Source organism: Acomys russatus, chromosome 9, assembly GCF_903995435.1.
Source record: "Acomys russatus chromosome 9, mAcoRus1.1, whole genome shotgun sequence".
In the NCBI taxonomy this organism is placed as follows: domain Eukaryota; kingdom Metazoa; phylum Chordata; class Mammalia; order Rodentia; family Muridae; genus Acomys; species Acomys russatus.
The window spans coordinates 52,704,327-52,730,557 of NC_067145.1; the positions used below are offsets into that span (position 1 = coordinate 52,704,327).

A 26,231-nucleotide genomic window follows, 5' to 3' on the forward strand; every position below is an offset into this window, starting at 1 on the left:
CTGGTCTCGAACTCAGAGATCCACCTGCCTCTGCCTCCCGAGTGCTGAGATTAAAGGCATGCACCACTGTTCTTAACCTCTGAGGCACACTGCTCCACCTAATAAAATGCCTTCAGACATTACTTAACTGACCCGTTTCCTTGGCTAAACACCAGCTACCCTGAAGCTTCTGGTGTTAGTCATTCGGAAGGTCCCTAACTGCTTTTCTGCAAGATTGTTATCTTTCTTTTTCTTGTTTGGAAATAGGATTTTGTTTTTTGAAAAGTTATTATTTTTTTTTATAAACAAACAAAAACCCCAAAGGGGGGAAAAACCCAAACCAACCAATCAAATCATCTTAAGATACATTCAGATCAGCTAGTGTCTGCTAATTGCTGAGTGCTTACTGTGTTTTAACTGCCTGATGACATAACATGGCACCAATATTAAATCAAGAAAAAAGATAAACACACAGTGGATTTATAGGAAATTATTTTAATAGTTGATAAAAACACTAAAAGGCAGGATTGAAAAACTAATTCCATTAATGAGTTTTGTCAAGGCTCATGTGTAGTTCTCTCTACCCCTCCTCACCTCTGAATATTATGGGAAAGCACACACACAAGGCACGCAATCAACCCTTCCTTACTCAGTGCAGGCGGGGCATGGGCCCTCTGTGTTCTTAATTAATTATAAATTTAAAATTAGTTTAAAATCAAAGGCATGCAGACTCAGGCCACTAGGAAGCTTTGTAAGCACACGGACATCTTATGGACAGCATACAGGTGAGGACCCCAGGCATACCCCGGTCAGATGAGAACACATTTCCCACTCCGTGCAGGTGCTCATAGAGCAATCTGCTGCTCAAGTTCCATGTAGCTGTGCTACCGACTTCAGACTCGTCACTGCTTCAGATATCAGCTTCAAGAACCCTTTGGTCCTAACAAACACTTTAAATTAGAAACCAAGATCTTCCTGTAAGTACAACACCCCTAAAAAAAAAAAAAAAATGGCTAGACCTTAAGGGAAACACGGCTGCAACGGTTAGCACTGTCTGCCCATATAGAGCAGAAACAAGGCTGTATGCCACCTGGGGCATAGGCTTGCATCTTTGGCTCTTGAAAGCCTCAACCATCAATCTCCCAAAACCACTCCCCATTGGGTTGCCCTCTTGACATGATGTTGTCATGGATAAAACTTAAACATGTCTAGCTAGAGTTCAGATCCTGTCAACATTATACCATTAGACGGTAGCAGCATTCATCTGGCTGGAAGACTCCTTGAAAAGTAGGATGTCCAGCTAGCCTAGTCTCAAGAATTCAGTGTTTACTGGGATAAACTATATATGTTTTGACCTTTAAAATTCCTGACACAGTGAAGTAGACATGAGATCCCCAAAGTCCTTGGGGTTCTGTCTGCACAGCTGGTTTTTCAGTCAAGCGTTACAGCTTCTCAAGGTGTATGTATGTCTGCTTTTATTAGGAGCACCAGACGTTATTTTAAATAAACCCACACTAGAGGTGCCGAGAGTGTAGGCATTGCTGCCTCAGAGTCCCACAGCACTGTAGGCAGAGCAACTTCCTTCTCTATATCAAGGAACTGAGCCACAAACTGGCTCAGTGACTTCATTTCAAAGTCAAACCTGAAATAACAGTAGGACAAAAGGAAAGAAAGTGGCTCCCAATGTAGGCACCACAGACCACAGAACAGCAAGGAAATTTATCACCCAGAACTTGAATGTTGGGATGGTAGACACGTAGCCCGGCTTCACTTTACCATAAGGAACCAAGCGCAGAAGAGGAGAGATAACCGTGCTACATTAGTCCGTTGTCTCTCAGTGTCCATAGCAACATTTGAACCTGACTATAATGTTAACAAATGCATCCTCTGCCGATGACAAGGAGACCCAGAAGCAAAGCTCTGGGGTCTCCTTTCAGTTTCGGGTCAACAATCTGTGTCTGCTGTAAGGCAGGCATGTGTAACATGAGGGAAAGCCACAGTGCCCTCATTTCTCAGGTGCATGTCAAAGTTAAATATGGCGGCAAACCAGCACAGAGCGAAGTGAGTGGGCAGTGTGTTTATCAAGCACGTCTTCTCGTGGTGCCAACGAGGGCAAAGGATGACGCAGAGCCAGTCTCTTGCTTCTCAGAGCCACAGAAGCAAGGCGGTTGTGAGAAGATGTCTAAAGAGAGGGTCATTTAAGGCTGTTCAGAAACTTGGCGTGCTCCTCTCCTCTTGGCAACAGGGTTTCTCCTCCTATCTTTGGACCAGTCTTCTCCTGGAAAAAAGAGAGCACACGAATAAGAAACCGTTCATCTTCATTTTCTTGGATCACCAACTTGATTACAAATTAGAATGCAGGCAGTACACAGCTAGATAACGTCTAGAATATTCCAAAGTCCTTTGTTATAGCTTTGGCACCAGCTTGGTGCTCCTGGGGTTAGTGGAACCTTGTGGGATCAATGGGGATAAGACCCTGAAGAAACAGTTAGGACCCGGGCCCTTTTTGTTCTGAACTATGCGCTAAACCAACCTCCTTCGTCACTTTCTCCCACCATGATTTGCTGCATCACCAAAGGTCCAAACACAGACTAACCACTGAGAAATGGAACAACTCTGAGCCAAAGTAAACCCTCCTGCTTTTAAAGTCCACAGATAACCATACATACCTTTAGCATGCCATCCCGCTCCCATTTGTAGAGGCCACAGTTACTGAAACAGAAGAAATTACTTTACTCAGTAGTAAGGTATTAATGGCTCCCCAAATCCATACACAGAACGATAATAGGGGTGGGGGTGCCACTTAGGGGAAAAGTTGTCCCTTCAAGGAAGAGCTGTTCGAAGAGGCACTCGTATTATACACCTCATCTATGGTGATATAGGAAGCTACAGAGGACAAGCACTTCAGGGACCTGAGAATGGCCTCCCACTCCTCTGTCATCTGGAGACTTCGGAGGTGATGGTGAACAAGGCAATGCATACCCCAGCGAGGTTCACAGTCTAGGCACTGATTTATGTTTCCTGAAGGAGAATGTTCTAGGTCAAGAACTGACATCAGAGAAGCCAGGGGGAAGCACCTTTCTTGTAAGTGCTACCCGCTAGCTGGAAAGCACCTGTTCTTCCATCCACGGGCTGAATGCACCGCACACCCGAGTGTACACCCACCAGCCCACGGCCATGCATGCCCTTCACCCAGGGGACCTCTCAAGGGTAGCAGCTCCAACTTGAGGGCTGTGGAGCTACAGGAAGGCATGGGGTGATGTCAGGTCCAGGGACCACACAGGAAGCCCCTCAGAGACAGAGAGCCCCATGCATACCTGCAGTGCTTATTTGGGAGCCTGTGAAGGGAGATAGCTCTGTTTCCACAAGGACATTTAAAAAACCTCTTCACGCCGTCATGCCAATGGAGGCTGTGCTGTTCGCTGACGCAGGTCTCTAGAGGCTTGAAGTGCGTGTAGGTGCACTGCACAGAGCAACACAGACCACATGTCCAGTGAGGGGCTTTGAAGGAGGGATGAGAAGCTGCTGACAGGGCCTCCCACACTCTGTCACTGCTGGGACTTGACCGACTAATCTTCAATGATGTCTGTCTGTCTCTCTGCCTCTCTCTCTTTTTTGAGACAGGCTTCTGGGTCTTAAACTTGTACCCATGTACAACCTAATTCTATGTCCCAAATGCTGGGATTAGAGGCACAGGTCACCACACCAGGATTAAGCAGATTTTCTGTCTGTCTTAAACTGCTTTTCCTAAAGTCAGCCCCAGTTAAGTAGAAGCATATAACAGCATTCATTGACACTGAGATGTTAGGAAGACTGAGCTGGGTGGTGTAGCCTCTACTTCCACTATTGGGAAGGCTGATGCAGAAAGGTTGCAAGCTCAAGGACAGCCTGGGATACACAGTGAGTTTCAGGTCAGCCACAGATATACAGGGAGACTCAAAAAACCAAAACCAAACCAATAATAATAATAACAATAATAATAATAATAATTATTATTATTGTTATTATTATTATTATTTTCCTTTTAAAGTTTGGCAAAGGTCCCAGAGATAGCAAACTTTGACCCATCGATACACAAGGATTTATCAGGACTTAACATAGAGTAAAGGAGTAACTTGGGCCTAGAGGCCACATAGCAGACTCTCCCTATAAATGCTCTGCTGCACAGCTCCCAGGTCAGGCAGGGAGCCTGAACCTTGTCTATCTTGTGCTATTTCTTTTCCACCCTAATGACATATTACAAGATATGGTCCCACACCCCACAATTCCTAATATCCCGTGGCCCACAGTCCGAGCCCTCGCCTGGCACGCACCGTCCTGCATGTCACAACTCGGCATTTCACTTCTCTAATGCTTCTCATTTTTTCTTCCATTTGTTCCTTTTTCACCAGTGGCTCAAAATAGGATTTTTGTAGCTCAGCCTCGGCCTGAATGACAAAACCCACAGGATTAACTGCACCAAATCCAATATATGTCCAGAATAGTTCAATAACGACTCTAGTGATTTAGTTCAATAACCATCAGAACATATCTGAAGAGACGGGTAAATGTCAGACCCTAAGGAGAGTAAACCAATTGCAAGCCAGAGACCACAACAGACAGAAAAAAGCCCTTAAAATAAGGAATAAAAAAAGATAAAAAGTCCTAAAGACAGTTTTAAAAACAAATACAAGTAAGAACCAGTGGCATTATTAACAGTGTCTGTAAGTGGAGAATGAATCAGCAGGCAGCCAGTTCAACATACTGCTCCAACAGACTCCAGAGGGAAGACATACGCAGCCCTATGTGACAGTCCCACCTGGTAGGTACTGGCCTCTACAAATGTTCAGGGCACAAGGACACCCCAGGCAATTAGGCTGGGAGGGATGAGGGCAGGGAGCTGTTTCTGAGGAACAATGACACAGCCTGCAGCTGGAGCAGCTGCACAATGCAAGAGTGTGCACGGCGGACCACTGGGGGAACACACAAGGCCTGGAGTCTTTGGGGTTGTCTCTGACATTCTTTGTGAGTTCCAGTCCAGTAGAAAGACTTGTGTAACCCCTTGTTAGGTATTCATCAACAGCAGAACAGATCATTGGGAATGGTGGCACCCCCCAGGGGACATTCTGAGCACCTGCTATCTAAATGACTGCTACCTCAACCCTAGCAGGGGTCAGGGTGCTGCTTTTTCTATACTCCCCATATGACAGACACATCCTTTGTCCTACACAGATATGGCATGACCTGGGGGACACGTGTACAAGAAGCCTGATTTCACATATAGAACAGAACTGTTTTCTACCCAGCTTGATGTACTTGTGTGTGGCTGCTATACGCTTGGCTGTTCCCAGAACACGGCTCGGCAGCTCCTGTGTGTACTGAAAGAGGACTAGACCTCAGTTCACCAGGGCAACACACTTTATTCTGCTGAAGCCTCATTTCTAGGCTGTATCATACTTAATAAGTTTAAGCCTCTTATCTCTTTGAGGGTAAGCTATAGCCAAGCGTTTAAAGGATGAAATACATATTGCCAGAAATACTTGCCTGTTCTCTTTCATATTAGTACAGTACAATGATATCTCTGACACTATAAGTATAGATAATTTATACAATCCATGGATTTGATAAAGACACTTGTTATTAAAAGGATTGGGAATGATGGGGCAAACTGTCAACTGGAGGGACCTGAAATGTTAATATAAAAATATGTGAATGGAAAAAATTCCTCTCATATTGCAGAAGAAAATCCCAGCACACAGGGAGGCAGAGGCAGGCGGATCTCTGTGAGTTCAAGGCCAGCCTGGTCTACAAAGTGAGTCCAGAACAGTCAGGGCTACACAGAGAAACCCTGTCTCAAAAAAACCAAAACCATGCCCCCACCCCCCCCAAAAAGCGCAAGTAGTAAACATTTTTACATAACATGTACTATATAAAAACATTTTTATGATGTGGCAGTCTATTTAAAGATTTATTTATTTATTATTATATATACAGTGCTCTGCCTGCATGTACACCTCCAGGCCAGAAGAAGGCACCAGATCTCATTACAGATAGTTGTAAGCCACCATGTAGTTGCTGGGAATTGAACTCAGGACCTCTGGAAGAGCGGACAGTGCTCTTAACCACTGAGCCAACTTTCTAGCCCATGGCAGTCTATTTAATGACACATTAGTAATTATTCTTCAGGACAAGGACAAATACAAAGTTAAAATGTCACTTGGGGGTACCAAGCAGATGGCTCAGTGGGTAAGAACACCTGACCTGCAAGCCTGACCACCAGAGTTCGTCTCCTTGGAACCCACATAAAGAGCTGGCTGTGGTGGCACCTGTTTGTAACCCCAGCACTCCTAAGGCAAAACCAAGAGAAATGCCCAGAAGTTTATGGGCCAGCCAGGCCACAGGACACAGCACAGCAGCTAAAACCAAAGAGGCTTTGCAGCTCAAGGTGAGAACTAACTTCCAAAAGTTGTCCTCTGGTGTAGAGACACACACATGCACACGCACACAGACATACACACACACAGACATACACACACACACACACACACCATTTGAAACACTCCTGCTTCTCCAGGCAAACCACATATGACACAGGTATTTCTTCATCTGTGTAAGAGAGGCAGACCTCATTCCTCCTGGACCCTTGTTTTGAAGGACGCTGACACGACCCTTTGGGCTCTTACCTCTTTCAGGATGTCTGTGTGCTTGGACTTTGCTTGTAGAATTTTTTGAAATTCCTCTGATTCCAAGTATGCCAGTTGCTCTCTCCTTTTTTTCCTGGCAGGCTCCTGCTCGTCTGCAGAAGAACATCAACTGTTACTAGGAGCAGAGAGAGCCAATGGGCTCATGCATTCAGCCCCGCCTACTACTTCCCTGCCTACCGTGCTCTTCACCCTCCACATCAGGACCCCAGCTGTAACCCACAGGGAGACCTCAAGAGTGAACAGAAAGCCGGGAGCAGTGGCTCACGCCTGTAATCCCAGCACTTGGGAGGCAGAGGCAGGTGGATCTCTGTGAGTTTGAGGCCAGCCTGGTCTACAGAGTGAGTCCAGGACAGCCAAGGCTACACAGAGAACTGTTGCAAAACACCAAAAAAAAAAGAAAAAAAAAAAAAAAGTGAATAGACAGCTGGGCATGATGGCCTACGGGAGGATCACCAAGTCTGAAGACAACCTGGGCTATATGGCAAGTCTTTGTTTAAAAACCAAACCAAAGGAAAATAAAGAAACAAAAATTAAGCAGAGAGGCAGAGCTTGGAGCACGAAGTGCAGCAAGCTTGACAACAAGAAAAGACGGCTCTTCACTTCTCATTGTCATTTCTGATTGAACAAAAATTTGACCTACAAGCCAATTTAAAATGACATTTAGCAGCTTCCATGCTTTAAAAAATAAAGGTAGTGGCTGGGCAGTGGTGGCGCACGCCTTTAATCCCAGCACTTGGGAGGCAGAGGCAGGCGGATCGCTGTGAGTTCGAGGCCAGCCTGGTCTACAAAGCAAGTCCAGGATTAGTCAAGACTACACAGAGAAACCCTGTCTCAAAAAACCAAAAAGATGCAGTGAGCAATCCTGTTCCCAGCTGTTCAAACTGTACATGATTCTATTTCAAGTTAATGTGATTATTCAAGAATGACATGCCAGGTGTGGTGGCGCAGGCCTCTAATCCCAGCACTCGGGAGGCAGAGGCAGGCGGATCTCTGTGAGTTCAGGCAAGCCTGGTCTACAGAGTGAGTCCAAGACAGGTAAGGCTACACAGAGAAACCCTGTCTTGGGGGAAGAAAAAAAAGGTTGAGCCAGGCAGGTGATACAAGACTGTAAGCCCAGCTTTAGGACTCTGCAACAAGAAGATAAGAGTTGGAACGAGTGCAATTTGGAGTAGAGATCGACTCAAAACCAACCACTGATGTCAGGGCACTAGCTGTGCTTAGAAGACTTCCTTTATAAACAGGATCTACCTGCCCACTACCGACCCTGAGGCGGCAATACCTTCAGGAGAAACTGTGTTGCTCTTCTCAGCACGCTCCTTCACTTCCAGCACGTCTCGGGGGTCCATCTGCTTCCTTACAATATTGTTTGGATCGGTTTTTGTAAGAATCTGGCCTTTTGCCCTTAATTTTGCAATAGCAGCTAACTAGGGGGGAAAAGGAGAGTTAAGACAGGCGCCTATAGTCCACAACCCTTCGTACCCTAACAGAACTGGGCTGAGGAGATGGCCCAGTGGGAAAGGCTGAGGACCCGAGTTCTACCGCGGGAACCCACATGGTGGCTGGTGAGAATCTCTTCCCGCAAGCTGTCCTTTGGCCACCACATGTATGGCATGTTCATGTACAATCACATAAGAAAGACCACACACAATTATAGGACAGAAATAGGTCTATAAACAAATAGCAAATGAGTAGGCCTATAACTGATGTGTATTTCACAGAAACACACTGCACGGAATAGCTATACTTAGGGACCTTTGAGGAATTGTTGGAAAGTCTATCCCAATCTCAAGCCCAAAAATTCATTTAGCAACTTTTAAAATCAAGTTCTAACTAACACAACGCATGCAGTGGGTTCAGAAGGAAGCCTGTGGTGAAGTCTCTTCATCAGTTTGGTCAAGGATTACCAAGAATAGCTTGGATTCGCATTACATGTTTGATTCTGAGGTAATTTTCAGACACCATGTGCTCACAACCTTTTATCAGCAAAAACATTCCCATGTCTCCTAACTGCAGTTACGGGAGCCCCATCCAGCTGCAGCCAGGTAAGAGGCTGGACTTTTCGCCGTCATTTTGTAGTCTCACCACAACTTCTGTCTCAAGCTGTACAACAGCATCTTCCTGAAAGCTGCCTTCTCTAGACTGACAAGAAATTGTATGGGGCTGACTGCTCTTGCGCTCCTGGATTAGGTTCATGGCATTACGTTGACGCCACTACCACTGCAAACTACTTGGACTCTACTTAGGATGGCTGGCAAACAGCAGCTAAGTCATTATCTTTTACTGGCCAACAGCATAGAGTTTCAAATGCAATCGCTTGTCACAGAATGCAAAGCCAAGCAATGAAAGCAGAAGCCAGCAAAAGCAAGCAAACAAACACCTTAAACATTTTAACAGAAGATTTGGGTGTGTATAGTATATGTGAGTGCTGTGTGTGCATGTGAATAAACTAACAACAGGGTCTTAAGTCCTGGACCACTTTCACCTTATTTATTTAAATTGTAACTATTTGTCTGTCTGGTGCTTGCTGGTCTGTATGTGCACTGTGTGTGTACAGGTGCCCTGGAGGCTGAGGAGGGTGTTAGGTCTCCTGGAACGGGGGTCCCAGGCTATGTGAGCTGCCTGACGTAGGTGCTAGGAACCCAACCTGGGTCCTCTACAAGAGCATCAAGTGCTCTAACCAAGAACCCATCACTCCAGCCCTGTCCCTGAAGCCGGAACCCACCACTTGGCCAGACTGGCTGGCCAGCACGGACTCCTGTGTGTGCTCCCGTCCTCTACTCGGGTTACATGCAGCCACCATGCCTGGCTTGTTACATGGGTGCTAGGGATCCAATCTTGGGTCCTCCAGCACAGCAAGCTCTTCACTGACTGAGCTGTCTCCCAGTGCCCCAGTCACCTTTTTAGTTTCTGCTGCCGCGCTCAGTTTTGGTCTTGGTGGTGGTGATTCATCAAAAAAGAGAACGTCATCCCCTTCTGAGACGCCTCTACCAAGCTTAGGCATCCGGGGGGTATTGGCTCGTTCCAACCTGGGGAACTCAGCCCCGGTTTGAGGAGACTGGGCAGCAGCCTGTGGAGAGGAGCTCGGCGCCGCTGGGCTCTGGACGTCACTTGAGCTCTGGAGGAAGCTTGAAAGGAATAGAAGTAACTAGACACGGGGCTGGGGTGTGACTCAGTGCTACACTTATTTGTCTAGCATGCCCTAGGCCCTGGGGCGCCATCCCATAACCAAAGCCCAAAGTAAGTAAACATAATAAATATACACCCAAGGCTCAAAAACCTTAGCACTCCAAGTAGACTAGGAGAGCTTAGCTAAGCTAGAGGGTGACTATTATGACAATCCCTTTCTGGGGTTAATAATCCAAGTCAGCAACTAAGAACACACCAGCTCTGCTCACCCCTGCCTAACTAACTGACGGCTCTGGAGGAGGTGCTGTTTTTGGCACACATCTAAAACCGTTATGCGGAAGTAGTTCCCTGTGTGGTTAGATAAGACCCCAGGGCCTTGTTGCGTCTCCCCGCTTTTCAGTTTATCCTCCAGGCAGGGAATACCTAACGAATGCTTGGAAATCCTTCACAAGGGAGGAGGGATGAGGTGGTGAAATGGCATGGGGGTAAAATGACTAAATTTCCTTATAGACACATACATATGAAACTATCAAAGAATTAAAGTGGCTTTACAACCTACACAGTGACTGTTTTACATAGGTTTGACGTTACTGGAAAGCTTTGAGTCAGCTGTGGGAGTATATACCTAAAAATTTAACATTTAGGAGGTAGGGCCAGGGGGATTATGAGTTCAGAGCTGATCTAGGCTACATGGGACAGGGTCTGACTATAGGGACAAGTCTCCTGACTCTGCCTCATCAGTGTTAGAGTGCAGGCTTGCACCACCCTGTCTGACTTAGAACCAACCAACATCCTTCCTCCTTCCCATCCATCAATGACCTAGCTAGACTTTATGTCTATGTGAGATCAGTTCTGCTCTACGATGTGGACACAAAAGTAGATCTTAAGCTTCAGGAGATGCAAAAACGCACAAGACAAAATCCTTTTGGTGGCGTAAAAGGAGTTTGTATTTTATAGTTATCTGTGGCACCCACAAGACAGTCCCTTAGCTCATAAACTTCTTCCTACAGTGTCGTTCTACTGCTCAAGCTTGTAACTCTCCTGCTTCTGCCTTCAAGAGCTGGGACTACAGGTACACACTACCAAGACTGACAGTTTCAAAAAATTACATTTATTTACCTATGTATGTGTGCGTGCATGTGTGCCTGCCAGAGTGCACATATGGGAGGTCAGAGGACAACTTGCAGCAGTTGGTTTTATATTTTTACTGTGTTGGCCTGGGGATGGAACCCAGCCTGCATGGCTTGGTGGCAATCGTGTTCGCGTATCAAGCCATCTCACCAGACTTATGCCTGGTGCCTTTAAAATAACAAAGGTGGTGCATGCCTGTAATCCCAACACTTGGGAGGCAGAGGCAGGTGGATATCTGTGAGTTCGAGGCCAGCCTGGTCTATAAAGGGAGTCCAGCACAGCCAAGGCTACACAGAGAAACCCTGTTTTAAAATACCAAAAACCAACAAAACAAAACAAAGTCCAGGGTTTCACTTCAGAAACACCCCACCTAACTTTTCATTTTGCAAATAAAGCACTGAGCTCAAGACCAGTGCTCAGAAAGCCTCTTCCCGCCTTCCCTCCTCCTTTCTGGGCTGTACTAACTGCTCTGCTCCACACCCACAGCTCTGGGGCAGTAGCCTACATTAGAAGCAGGCAGTTCGGCATCCTTTAGGTTTTTCCAGGGGGTGAACCATCCAATCAGGGAGGTGAACCTGCTCCTCTTACCGGTTCTGTATTTCCTCTGATTTCCGCTTCCGCATTTCCAGCATCTGCTGTTTCTGCTGCTTTAATAGGGCGGATGCCGAGATAGACTGGATGGCACACGCTGGGCTCCCCATTATGCCTAAAACACAAGCCACACGCTGAGGGGTTGTGGGAAAGGTCCGGGGAACATGGTGGGCACACACACAATCACATACGCTGGTTGTACCTGAAGCCTTGGCTTTGGCTAAATGCTTCAAGTTTCTGGCTCCAAATGTGGGCAGAGCCATCAAATCCCTAAACTCCTCGGAACAGGACAAGCTCTTCTGGGGGATTCCTGAAACACATAAATATTAATTTTAGAGGATTCAAATTCTAATTGGTTTGATACGTGTGCCATCACTTTTAAAACTCTATAGTCATAACTTAGTAACCTGTTAATGAATAAAATGGAATACTAAAAGAAAATGCCGAACTTTTATCTTAAAGGTCAGATCAGAACAGCAAGGGGATCCCGAGTATCAGTCACCCAGCCCCTAAAGTCTGGACCTGCCATTTCTGGAATATGCATGAATAAAAGGCCATGCAGGTTTCTGGCTCATCTTGGGACAGCAGACACAGGTGGCCTGCCGCTGTCTCACCTAGGCCTATTTTAACAAATGGTTGCCGATAAGATCAGCCAGGAACCAGCTACTAATGCTGGATCACTGAGAGACTGACCAGCTAGCTACATTAAGACATTTCAGAAAGGATGAGAAGCTAAGCCACAGCCAAGGCCAAGTTGCAGACTGTCCTTTCTGCTCCCTCGCCAAGCTTCTTTCCTTAAGCCTATGCCACACTGTCCACTAAGCCCAGGTGCCGAGCAGCTATTCACCACTGAAGAGCGTAGGCAAGCCATGCCATTCTCAGCCCCAAACACTGCATCCCCTGGACACAGAGGGTGAGAGGAGGACTTACCGAGACAGAGGACAGGAAAGAAGACTTACCAAGTTTTTGTTTTGCTTCCTGGACGATGGAGTTTGCACCCTTCACAACCAGATTAGTCAAAGTGGTTTGAATCTTCTTCTTTGGAGCAACAGCTGCTGCCCTGAAATGACAAAGCCGAAAGAAGGTTATTGAACTCACTGTCTTCAGAAACAAAACATGAGGATTCTCAATGCAGTTGCTACCAGCTGTCCAAGTTCCTCCATCCCTGCACAAGCTGGCTGGGGCAGCCAGAGCTCAGGAGGCCAGGAGTTCACCGAATCATAGATAGAGATTCGCTTGAGGCCTGGCCAAAGGGCTAGAAATGTCCAAAAATATGCCAGGATTGTGATCTAGAGGCCTAAGAATTTGTCTTAAAGTAATTAATGTCTACTAAAGTTTGGTATATTGCAATTAAAGGTCAGTTTAAAGTGTTCTTAGAAGGTAGGCAGAGTGCCACATACATGTTATCCCAAAACTAGGAAGATGGAGGCGGGAGGGCCAAGGCCAGGCTTGACTGTATATTAGTTCAAACCAGCCTGTGCTACATGAAATCCTGTCTCAAAAAATTAAAAAATACTACAATGTTGTTAGAAAGATCATCAGCATTCACTTACAGGGAATATTTAAAATAACCATATGAAAGATACTCTATAGCTACTCAAAGAGTTAACACTATGGGGCTGGGCGTGGTGGCGCACGCCTTTAATCCCAGTACTCGGGAGGCAGAAGCAGGCGGATTGCTGTGAGTTCAAGGCCAGCATGGTGTACAAAGTGAGCCTAGAACAGCCAAGGCTACACAGAGAGACCCTTTCTTGAAAAACAAAAACAAAAAACAAAACAAAACAAAAAAGAGTTAACATTAAATATACAGAAAGTACAAATCTTTTGGCCTAATTCTGTAAGATCAGAAACAAATTCTTGTTTGTTTTTAGGTCATGACAGTTGCTTTGTACATGTTCTGACCTGTCACCTGCTCAGAAGCCATCCTTACAGTAAGATGACAAAGCCACATATCACCTGGGCTTCCTCAGGCAGTCTAGTATCCCAGGAGAGGGCGATGATCTCCTGTCCTGCATCATCACCTCACCCTTATGTGAGCTACATCGACATGTGTGTTCATGAAGGTAAAAATGGTTTCTATGAGGTCTGCAACTCATTAGATAATAATAATAACAACATAGCAAAACAAATATTAATAAAGGGAATGGCTCAAGAAATGTCAAAACGTTTCTGTGTTGACACAGGGACTCATACATCCCAAGCTGGCCTAAACTCTGCCCCAGCTGGCCATGGACTCCTGATCCCGCTGCTTCCCCCTCTCTTGGTTATTTTCTCACTTTGAAAAATGGTTTTATTTATTAATTAATTTAATGTGTATATAGCATGCGCATGAGTGTAGGTTTGTGCACATTGACCCACAGAGGTCAAAAGAGAGCAGCAGATGCCCCGGAGCTGGAGTTCCAGTAGTTGTGACCCGCCTGATGTGGGTACCAGGAAATAAGCTTGGGTCCTCTGGTGCATCGTGTGTACTCTGAAGGGCTCAACCATCCCCCCAGCCTGTGTTCTCCGTTTGTGACAGGGTCTCCCTATACAGCTTAGGCTGGCCATGGACTCTCATGTTCTTCCTGCCTCAGTCTCCAAGGGCTGGGGTTGCAGGTAATTGTTACCACATCTGGCAAAACAGGAAGCACGGGCCCAGTGTTCAAGGTCAGCACACGACTGATTTTTCATTCATTCTGAACTCTGTCCTCCTCTCTCTCTAGGAATGAAAGGTGCCCTTAACCACTTTGGCTTCAGCCATGAAAACGGCTCTGACGAGCACCCAAGGCAGTTACAGAATAGTCCAACCATCAGCTTCCTCTTAAGAGACAAGCAAAACCCTTTCCCAAGAGCAGCCCCAGCAATGCCTTACATGGACGCCGCGAAGGATTGAGAAGAAACCCCGCCATAGTAGAAGCCATCTTGGCACAGGCGCTCTTTCAGGCTGCTGCCTTTGCGGAATTTCTTTGGAATCCGTCCCCCGGAGAAAGTGGACTGCAGGTCAGACCGCTTTGCGCTAAGCTTCTTGTACTGGGCCTGGATGTGATACTGGCAGTATTCACAGTCATGCTGCGGGGAAGAGCACCCCGGGAGGGCTTGGTCAGCAGCCTGCGGAGCAATACGCCCATCTCTCCCAGCCCCACGACACTAAGAGCAAGGTGAGTCCCCATGACCTCCAGGGCTCCCTGTTTGCTCATCACCACTACAGCACTTAAAGTCTTCCTCGAGACTGACTCTTTTCAGAGGCAAATACTAGACTAACAGATTTGAGACCCACCAAATTAACAATCTGTGTACACAGCTCTCCATTCTTCTTTTTGGCTTTGCAGGTTCCCAGGTCCATAGCTTCTCCCATAATTAAGACTTTCTGAGGATGATCGATACACAAGCACACCTACGAGAGAGAGCCATGTAAGTGCGCGAGACTGGGAGAAAGCATGTCTGCAGCTGACTTTTGGAAAGCATCTTAAAAGCCAGTGCTCAAGCCTGTTTCGGCTCCCTTCTCTGTAACCAACTCTTCCTTCCACGTGGTTGTCAGAATCCTGACTGGCCAAGTGCTCAGCCTCAGACAAAGGATGCAGCCCTGTTTTCCTATAGTTCCTTATGGCCAACAATGGTCATGTGACTAAGGCTTGGCAAATCAGGCCGAGACAGGAAGTGATAGGGAAGCTCTTGGTTTCCTACTAAGAGGAGACAGGCTGGCTCACCCTTCCTCATCCGGCTGCCAGGGGTGGGAAGAGGCGAGAAGGTCTGAATGACCTTGGCTGACTCAGTTTCCCACCCCTGCAGCCGATTCGCAGGCAGCCCTATTAAGAACACAGGCTGAGATAAGGAATGCACTCAAGTGCCCCGGCTCTGTCAGTCCTTGTTTCCAGAACAGGACATCCTGTCACCTGAGATCACACAGTCCAGTGGTTACTAGGTAACCAGATCCAGATCAGGAGGCTTTCAAAACCCTCAGCCAGCCACGGTGCAAACTATGCCACAGGCAAGACTCCACCTGCTCTGGACAGTTCTCATGAGCCTGGAGGGGCAAGCCCCAGAGTACAGGCTTGTGCTGCCTCTTGCAGCCCAGCTGTAACATAGCCGCTTTATCTAACTGGATTCACACTGTGGTAGCAGAGTGTGCAAAACTTCCCACCAGATCTAGGAGTTTTGGCAGAAAATATCAAGCTGTCCAGAGCCCCACCAAGCCAAGATCAGTGACCTAGGAACAGTACTCCCCTCCCAGGGCAGGGAGACACAGTATTCTGCTTCACAGTGGTTCAGTGTTGTCTTGCTACCCAGACACTGTGCAGAAACACACTGTGGGGGTTTGAATAAAAACTACCCAGAGGTTCATCTGTTCGAATGTTTGGTACCCAGTTGGTCGGAACTGTTTTGAGAAGGATTAGGAGGCAGGGCCACGTTGGAAGAGGTCTATCACTGGGGATGCGCTCTCAGGGCTCAGAACCCCACACCAGGCCCAACCCCTCTCTCTCTGCCTCCACTTTACAGGTCAGGGCGTAAGCTCTTAGCTACTGTTATGGTGCCACGCCAGCCTGTCTGCTGCTGTGCTCCACACCACGATCAACATGGACTCACCCTCTGAAACTGTAAGCAAGCCCCAGTTAAAGACTTTCATTATTAGTTGCCTTGGTTATGGCATCTCTTCCCAGTGATAAAAAAGTAACTAGGGGCTGGAGAGATGGCTCAGAGGTGAAGGGCACTGACTGTTCCTCCAGAGGTCCTGAGTTCAATTCCCAACAACCACATGGTGGCTCACAGCCATCTATAATGTGATCTGATGCCCTCTTCTGGCCTACAGGCGTACATGCAGATAAAGCACTGTATGCATAATAAATAAATAAATAAATGTTAAAAAAGTAACTAGGACACTCAAAGACAGATGACATACATCACTAAGTTACCTATTCTAGTTTTTTTTTTTTTTTTTTTTAAAGGAAGGAGAGGGCAGGGTCTTGCTGTGTATCAGAGGATGGCCCAAATTCACCACATAGCCCAGGCTGGCCCAAAACTTGTGACTTTTCCCGTACCTATCTCCTGAGTTCTGGGATTATAGGCATATGTCACAATACTAGACTGGACTTACAAAAAAAAAAAAAAAAATAGGGCTGGCAATGGGTGAAGGTGCTTGCTAACAACCCTGATGAAGTGAGTTCAATGCTTAGAGACCACATGGGAGAAGGTGAGAATCAATTCTGCAAGCTGCCCTGTGATCTCCAATGTATGCTGACACTCACGCACCGCACCTCACCTCTAGCCCGCAACAAACATATCAAGGTACAAAATTCAGAAAGGAGGAGGAAAAATAGTAATTGGGCATGACAACTTACATCTATAATCCTAGATTTTGGGAGGCAGAGAGATAAGAGGCCTGCTGCTAGTGCCAGGACAGCACAGGCTACAGAGACACAAACACACACAGGTAGCTGGTTTTATGAGACAGTGTGGGAAGAATTATAAGCTTTGTCACAGGTGAGAACAGTCTTGGCGGGCTTTGTCCTTGGACTCACCACGGATACTCCGAGATTAACCTTGAGATAGACTGGGTGGAGTCATCCTGGGCCTGGAATTCAGGAAGTGGACCGGGGACTCCACCTGGATTATTGTGTTTCTAATTGACCCTCAATGAGAGGAGGAGACCAGCCCTTACACGTGAGAGACAGACAGACAGAGAGGATGAGAGGGGCAGCAGGCTCAGACCGAGCTCCAGCACACCAGTGCACGTGGATTGAAAAAAAGGATCAGCGAACAATTGGGACCAGTGTGCAGGCCAGAGACACCTAGGGACCCATCCCGTGGAACAGATCCCAGATTTACTCTTGTTTCCCTTTAACCTTTTTCCCCTCTTGTGTAAGCTAGTTGGGTTGTATAATAAAGTTTAATTGTTAAGAAACAGAGCCAACAAGACAGGATCTTAACCTTGTAGCCCACACTGGCATAGAGGTAATGGCAATCCTCTGGCCTTTGCATTGGACTGCTGGGATTTCAGGTGTTAACACCACAGGCATCTAAATCCCACTGTTTGTTGTTTTTAAAAAAAACTTGAAGTTTTTTTTTTTTTTTTTTTTTTGGTTACGCATGGCCAAATAAACTCCCAAACAACAGATACATACTTTGCACCATCTCTACTGGGAATAAAGTCCTTGCTGGGTCAGAGTAGAAAAACTACCCACTGCAATTCCCTCTGGTTAGCAATTCCCGTGGGAAGCAAAGTGACAGACAGCTGTAATGTGGACTGGGAGGAGGGAGATTCGCTTTGACTCTAAGTGCATCAGGACTGTAAATTAATGAAGAAAAAAAATCCATTCAACTGCAACACACAGATCTCTCGATACAACCATGGGCATTATGCGAAGAACCTATGGAAACCCCAGTGAGGGAGTTCATTAATTTGGGCAGGTGAGACGGCTGCCCAAGGTAAGTGCTTGCTGTGCAAGGCTGAGGCCCCGAGTTCAATCCCCAGACCTGTAAAGGTAGGAAAGGTGACTCCATACAGCTGTTCTTCATGCCCACATGTGAGCTGTGTCACACATGTGCATGCTCTCACTTTCCCTTTGATAATAAATAAAGCTGCAATAATAATAGGAGTTCAGTAAACTGTGGGAACCATTGAGAATAAGTGGATTCATGGAACACTAGGACAATAAGGCAACAAAGGAAGCAGCAGACGATGGAGAGAGGATCAGGTGATGCTCGGGGGAGGATGAGCACAGATGCCACGGACGGAACAGTCACCGTGTAACCCACGGGCCGAGCAGTACAAGCGGGGACTCCTACCTCCTCGGAGCCGTCTTTGGGCTTCATGGGGTTCGCGTTGAGCAGCCCGATGACAGTCCCTTGCTCTGTCTTCCACAGATCTTTGTGAACTCCTCCAAACAAGAACAAGGACACACACCGCGTCAGGTCACGAAGGTCGTTCAGTTTCCAGATGCTAAATGTTTTCCCCTGGAGTGAGAAGAGCTGTTTTTAATCAGTTCTGAACCCTGGCTCACCGTGTCTCCACTTACAGTTCCAATGGAAAAAGATTTGGATATAATTCACCCTTATTATAAGTTCATAATTCTTTCTTTGGGCTTTTGTGTTTAATACACGCTTCATTTGAGATGAGGAGAAGCAAGGCAGGCCACAGGTGAAAAGGGTCTAACTGCTGGGCAGGTATGTTAGCCCTGCTGTCCAGTGTCACGGGTACAGGACCGGGAAACAGCTTCCCTCGCCAACCCTTGTGTGGGACACGAGGCAGCTACAGCGTTGTCATTTATAACCCCAGCACAGACGAGATGCCAGGTAACTAAGTATCGGTGGCTATGCTATTCACAGCTATCTGCGCTCACGCCTGGCTCACATGGGCCAGCAATCGCAGCACCTCTGGGGTTTGTGGACTCAGCCTCTCCACAGGAGAATCTCAGGGACCAACACAGGTGTCTCCTAAAACGGTGACAACTGAAACGCAGTAAGAATGACAGGACAATAAACAGAGCCCAGTTAGCTCTAAGCTGTGAGTTCTTGCAGACAGCACACTTGAACACCAACCCAGCGATGTGTGCCTAGAAGCTATTTCAAAAGAAACCAGATGAAGGCCTGCAGACCCCACTCTAGCCCGGATAGGTACAGCTCAGGGGTCAGTCAAATGCTTACGCTGTTAGTGCTCTGTGGAGTGGCCTTCCTCAGGATAACCCCAAATGTCACCCAGTCTGTTTCCTCCAGATTCTCGGTTGCCATCTTCTCCTTGATCTGAGACAGTCTGATCAGTTTCCGGCCTGTCATTTTCCTGTTCATTTCTGTGGAGGATACTCGAGGTCGCCTGGGTCAAGAAGCCGGTAATTGACAGGTCGTTATTCTGGTAACAGACTATCTGACACCTTACCAGGTGGTCAGGGACATTGGGGGCAGCAACCTGCCCAGTGTCCTGAGGGACTTTATATAATATAATATGGACAGCATACATTTATTTTTATTTATATAGTTTTGGTTTCTTGAGACAGGAACTCACTATGTAGCCCAGGATGGCCTGGAACTCAATACTCCTGCCTTGGCCTGATTAAGGAAAACATTTATTTTTCCCTTAAAATAGATTAAAAAAGAATTTTTAAAGTGAGGATTACTTTTCCCTGGACATACATTTGCCTATAAAGTTTACTTAATAATCTTTTGTAATCTTACTGTAATTATAAGAAGGTACTGCTATTCTGGATAAACTATCTTTTTTTGCTTTTAAGACTGTGTTTCACTTTTTAGCCCAGGCTGGCCATGCAGTTCTGTAGGCTAACCTTTTAACTCTCAATCTTCTTTCCTCAGCTTCCTGAATATGGGACTTGTAGTATGAACTATTACACCTGAATTGTACATATTTATATATTTTAAAATAGCCTAGGATCCTAACACTGCACACAATGAACAGTCTAAACCGTACCTACATAAAGATGGGGAGCTTTATGATAAAATCTATATTACTACTGTTTTGACCTGCCAATTTCTGATTACATATCTATGTTTTGTCCATTCCCTTTTAAGAGGTAAACATTGTTTTGTTTTGTTGACAGAGGCTCCTACATAGCCCTGGCAGCCATGGAACTCATTATGTAGACCAGGTTGGCCTTGAATTCTCAAAAGCCCCTCCTGCCTCTGCCTCCCGACTGCTGGGATTAAAGGTGTGCACCGCCACTCTTCATTGTGTAGATAAGTCTTCCATCAACAGCCCACACCACACTGCACTGAGTTAAGACAGCACGGCCCTAGCACTGCCAAGTTCCCTCCCTCAGTCAAGGCTGCTCTGTGGATTTGCTGCACACAATGGCCTCTGGAAGGACCATCTTATGACAGGAGGAAGAGCCATCTAGTGGGCTGCAAAGGGATGTTACAGCTACTGACCTGAGGCGCAGGCCTGAGAAGGCTTCCACAGAGACCTGGGGAGCCTGGGGAGCCTGTTCCCCGGCATTCCCAGGGGTCCCTGTGCTCTGATTTCTAGTCATCCCACTGGGTTTGTCTCCAGGAACAGCTTGTGGTGAGGGTGCACTCGTCGACCTTGAAGAGGAGCTTTTAGGCTCTGGAAAATTGGAAATAAGCTGTAGTGGCTGGGAGGGCGCACTTGTCCTTGAGGATGACTCTAGAAAATTAGCATAAGTGGAAAGAGAATGACTGAGAACCGTGAAACCTGCTTGCGGAATTCTTCTTGTAATCAACATATAGGCTAATTTTTGTTGTTGTTGTTTTGAAGACTGGCTCTCACCCTGTAGCCCAGGCTGGCTCTAAATGCTAGATTGTAAGTGTGCACCAACATGTCTTGGGTAATCAAATTTTGCCAGAGAAAGAGGCCGCTTTCTATTATACAGATCTCGGCAGTGCAGTGCTGTTCAGTAGACCTTGGCGTGGCAATGGTTGGGCAGCTCACAAACGCTTGTAACTGTAGCTCCAAGGGCTCCCTCCCCTCTGCAGGCATCTGCACACACATGAGCTCGTTCTCCCCACAACTGTCTCTCACACACACATCAGTAGCATGATGCAGTTTCAACAAGGCTGAGCGGCGGGAACCAGTGAACCATACCTGCAGGAGTCTTTGGCGTCCGGGCCACCCGCCTGGCTCTGGGTAAAGCAGGGACATCAAGCTCTGCGGAGAAACATGCTGACTCCTGAATTCGCCGAACTTTCTTCTCCTTAAGAGGGGGCTGCAGAGATGCACCTTTTCGATTGAAAGTAACAGTAATTAGAAATGCTGCCGTTTGGGCAGGAGCTGGATGAAAACAGCAATGCTCCTGTTTGTTGGTCACAAAATGCATCGTGTTGCTAAAGTTACAGTCACATTACCAGGTGATCTGTGCTGTACCTGGAGGCTGTTTAATTGATGCTGCTTTTAGCTGCTCCTGTAAGGCTTTCATTTGTTCCTGCAACTTCTTTAATTCATCTATGAAAGAAAAATATCTTAAGAATCAGACAGGACAGAGTGCTGCACCTGAGGCGCACACGGGCAGTGTTCCTGTTGTCCCCACCCTAAACCTTGAGACTCATAGTACAGTCCCATACCTCGGACTCGTGGATCACTGTTACACTTCAAAGAGCTTCCTTAGAGAAACAAACCCTTTAACCTCAGCCATCCTGAATCCTACTGACACTAGGGCTAACCGTGAGCAGGGCATGGAGGTGCAAACCTGTAATTCCAGCAGCACTCAGCAGAGTGAGGGGGACAGAGTGAATGAGGTTAGCCTGGGCTGCACACAGCAAGAGCCTGTCTCAGAAAAACAAAAAGCCCAAAACCTCACAAGTTGAAACCCCATAATTACTACAATAAATGCTGGCTTCTATATTCGATTCTTCTACTGAATCTTGTTCTAACTTAAAGGGGCAAGCCTCAGAGTAGCTGTTTAGGAATGGTCTCTTGGTCAAACAAACTGTGTGGGAGCTTTGTAGCCTGGCTCCTCGTGCACACAGAGGACAGTCTGCAAGAAGCATGGGCACGGCTGGAGCCATCTTGTGGAAGATCACTCACAGCTGGCCACGGGATACAAGGAGGACCCTGACTGCTGACTTTAAGCACCTCATCTAAGGTCAGTCACGTGCTGCGTGCGTGCGTGCACACGAAGGGCTTTGCTGTCGGCCTGCCCTTGATTGCTCCTACCTATTTTTGAGGCAGGGCCTCTCTTTGCTGAGCTCACAGATTCAGTTAGGTTGGCTCAGCAATGAGGCCCAGGACCCATGTGTCCCCAGCTCCTCCTCGTCCTGGGGACATGGCTTGAGTTCAGGCATTTTACTGACTATATCAGCTTTCCAGCCTTTTTTTTTTTTTTAAATCCATTGGTCACCACGCTTGTACCTGTAAGTTATTTTAATGAAAACTGTCAAACTGGGGTGGGGTGGGGTGCGTTATCTATTGCCTCATGAATAAATTGGAGAAAGCAAGCGGTGAGGTACCTTGCAACTCCTGGTTGGTTTTTTCTTGGCTGGGAGCAGAAGCTGGGAGGGTGCTGTTTTCAACTTGCAAGGAAGGGAATTCGTCGTCTGTTAAATCCCCTACATCACCGAATAGGGTGGCCAGGTTTTCTCCCTGGTTTTCTGTCTTTCCCTCCTCTGCACTGTCAGCCTCTTCTGTGTAAGACTCGCCATCGCCATCAGCATCAAAGAGCTCATCGAATTCATCCGGTTGCCCGTCTTCCAGAGGCAAGGAGCCACTCTCTTCTGAACTAGGAGGCAAGGCTGCCTCGTTCTCCTCCAGCAGAGACGTCAGCAGAGACAAGTCATCTTCCACTACTAGGAGAAATGAGAAGGTGAGCCCACACCTGGCCAAGGGTCAGGGACAAGCATGCCCCGCCCACAGTCGGCACTGGACACAGCAAAGGAAACAGGATGTGCCACTCTCGGATCTACTTCCCTGCCGGAGTGCTTCGTAGAAGACATTGAGCTCAGGCAGAGCGAGTGGGCCAGACACTGGGCTAGATCTTTTTACCAGTGCTACTTTATTGAGCCATCTTCCTGCAATACTAAGTTTCATAAAATTTGACCAATAAGAAATAATTGAAAAACACTTAAAACATAGAATCTTACTTTTTAATTGCTACTCTACTTTTATTGTATATATGTATGTATGTATGTGTTTTGAGACAGGGTTTCTTTCCTTTAATTCTGGCTATCTTGGAACTTGCTCCATAGACCAGGCTGGGCTTGAACTCAGAGATCTTCCTGCCTCTGCCTCCCAAGTGCTGGGATTAAGGTGCACTCCACCACTGCCTGGGTAATTGTTACTTTTTCCTCCCAAATAATTTTAATTAATCACTTTTAATTTTTAAAATTAATTATTCATTTTACGTTCTCATTGTAGCCCCCTCCCTCTTCTCCTCCCAGTCTCATCCTCCCTCCGTCTTCCCCATCCTCTCTCCCCTATTCCTCAGAAAAGGGGAGCCCCTCAAACCTAGCTCAAGCTGCATATTTTTAAATGGAGAAAGATATATTATATTCTATTTATCACCCAGAACTAGCTATCATTAATATTTCTGTCATATTTTCTTTTCTTTGACCTTTAATCCTAAATAACACATTATTCTACTGATAATTTCTTTCATGTTAAAGATAAAATTAACCCAAATTAGAACATATGGTTTGTTCTTTCTCTCTGAGAGAAGATCTCACATAGCCAGGATGGCCTCAAGCATGCTATTCATATCAAGTAATTAAACTCACAGGGACTCACTTGCCTCTGCCTCCCGAGGGTTGAGATTAAAGGCGTAGGCCACCACACCCAACACAGTGTAATTAATTTCAATGTCTGTTTTTACTTTTCTCGAAGCAGGCAAAGTATAATGCAGTTTCTGGCAATAAGCTCAGTTACACAATTGACAAACAAACAACAACCACCACCACAAAACACCACAGGCAATGCATTCTGCCTGACAGGTCCCTTTACAGTCAGCACAAACATTCTGTGTTGCTCCAACTGGGCTTTGCTAGTCAGAGCAATATTTTCCCACTGGGATTGTTCTTTGCACAAATCCCTGAAAAACAAGCAAGACTGGGAAGAAAGGACTACAAGAATTAGAAACAGAACTAGACTAAAGCCATTTCGTTGGTCTGACAGCTTGACACAAGTCACTAAGCACCCCTGGCTCCCTACTATTTTATAGTGGAACGAAGGACCAAATGGTAGTTTCCCCATGAACCAAAGAGAACTCACTAGAAGGCCTTACCATCCATGCTGTCAAGACAGTAGCTGAGATAAGCAAGTGTGAAGATGGGTCAGGTAAGTGGCCCAGGAGATAAGCAGTGAAGAATCTTGGCTGTGGAAAAAAAAAAAAATAAATGTAATCAACATTAGAAAAGTCGCCCCTGGTTCATCTCACAATGCACATCCAACAAACCCAAATCACCAAGATTCTGGGACTCTAACCTTGGAATTCATCCAGCGCCTGGCACTCCTCATCTCCCCTCTCCCACTATCTGCAGATCAATAGCATCACCTTCAATCCTCGCACATAGGCGGTGCTCTTCTACTTGGCTTTAGTGGCTAAAGTGAAGTGTGGAGTGTGAGGCAGACCGCAGACTCGGTGTGAGCAGGAACTATTCCAGCTGGGGTGTGTTTTATTCTATTTTATTATTATAATGTACCCGAGGTCTACTTTATCCAATGCAGCCTCCTTTGAGATTCTACACTGCTCTACCTTGAGTTAGGATTTTACTTTCACACTAGTTAGCAAAGCACAGAGGACCGAACAATTAAGATTCACAGATAAGCTGGGTGGTGCAGAGGCAGGCGGATCTCTTTGAGTTCAAGGCCAGCCTGGTCTACATAGTAAGTCCAGGACAGCCAAGGATACCCAGAGACACCTTGTCTCAAAAAACCCAAAAAGATCCACGGATAACATGGAAGCCAGGCGTGGCATTGAATGCCTTTAATCCCGGCACTGGGGAGGTGGAGGCAGGTTGTCAGGACGCGGCCATTCTGCCAAATGGTGAACAACACCTTGGGCGGGGGCTGTGAGAGAGACTCCAAGAAAAAAAGGCAGAAGGCCTTTTACCTCAAGTGTAGCTCGTTCTCTAGATTGTTCTTGGACATGCTCTCATGCCTCCTGTGACAAACTAACTTTACACCCAACTTATAAGACAGGTTTATTCTTGTTGGATAACAGATCACAGCTATAGAACCCAGTCTGGTGAAAGCACATGCTGAGTGCTGTCGTCAGTGTGCACTGAGTCTGGACATGGCCTTCTGCATTGCTTTCACGCTTTCCCAGATAAAATCTGTAGTATAGTATAGTTATATTTAAAACGGTCTGTTCTGGAAATGGGCTGCTCTGTTAATATCTAGCATGTGTTTACTGGAGTTTATTTACATGTTTTTCCGGATCAACTACACTGGAACTGAAGTAAAGGTATGTGCAGGTAATTGTGTTATTTTTTTCTTCACTTACTCAACACATGTTTGTATGAGCCCCAAGACCTGTCACGTGTCATCTGCTGGGGTACTCCCAATTGTAAGCTTGAGGGTTAGGAGCAAACTGTCTTGGCTGGTTTCCACCAGTCCCCTGCCCTGCTTCCCCAAACCAAACAGTATACCCTAGGTCCTGACATCCAGGGGCACCCTAAAAATACAATGGCTCCTACCTACAAAACATTGCTTACATTTTCCACTTTTCTCCAGTTGTACCATTAACTCCCTAATTCAAGTCACCATTAACGTTAAGCCTTTCCGTACTGGTTAATTTGTTCTTCAATAGCCATCCCTCACACCCCAGAGTCAATTCACTCATGCTGTCTTGTCTGAGACAGGATCTCACTGTGGAGCTCTGACTGGCCTCACATTCACAGAGCTCAACTTACCTCTGCTTCCTAAGTTCTGCCACCCTTCCCCCCTGCCCCACCCCAACTAATCATCCTTTTTGTCAGTGATATTTTAGGACCATAAATCAGGCCATGGAATTCTTTCAGTTGAAACATCCTGATACTCTCCAATTATCCTTAGAACAAAATCCACAAAGCCATGAAGCAACAGGTGCTTTCTTTCTTGTTTCTATCTCCTCATCTTTCCTGTATTTACTCCATCCTAATTCTACCCCCACCTTCTAAAGCACCTTCCTGCTAGACCAGCTTGCTTTCAGCTTCTTGAACTATCCACTGCTTTCAGGCTTCAAGCACTTTGTCTAGAAAGCTCTTCTGGAGTTCTTTCTCATTTGCACTTAGCTGTCTAATTTCTGAGACTTTCTAGTCTGCCAAACCGTAGGTCCCTTCTAGAACCCCCTCTGCCCTAGTCACTGCACA

At 46.4% G+C, this 26,231-nt stretch overlaps 2 protein-coding genes across 3 annotated transcripts in view; both read right to left on the bottom strand.

The window, feature by feature from the left end:
* Positions 1–26,231, bottom strand: part of Prpf18 (pre-mRNA processing factor 18) — an 807,949-nt gene that overhangs the window by 331,118 nt on the left and 450,600 nt on the right. The gene's annotated exons all lie outside the window — the stretch shown is intronic.
* On the bottom strand, positions 1,900–24,249 carry Mcm10 (minichromosome maintenance 10 replication initiation factor). The gene is made up of 19 exons (XM_051151346.1): positions 24,164–24,249; positions 22,398–22,733; positions 21,316–21,393; positions 21,037–21,171; positions 20,364–20,598; positions 19,131–19,296; positions 18,273–18,440; positions 14,767–14,883; positions 14,362–14,558; positions 12,470–12,570; positions 11,713–11,820; positions 11,508–11,625; positions 9,559–9,787; positions 7,942–8,086; positions 6,642–6,754; positions 4,293–4,406; positions 3,297–3,442; positions 2,649–2,691; positions 1,900–2,257 (listed from the first exon to the last, which is right to left on the bottom strand). The coding sequence occupies exons 1-19, from the start codon at positions 24,168–24,170 to the stop codon at positions 2,174–2,176; spliced, it is 2,640 nt and encodes an 879-aa protein (XP_051007303.1). The 5' UTR covers positions 24,171–24,249; the 3' UTR covers positions 1,900–2,173.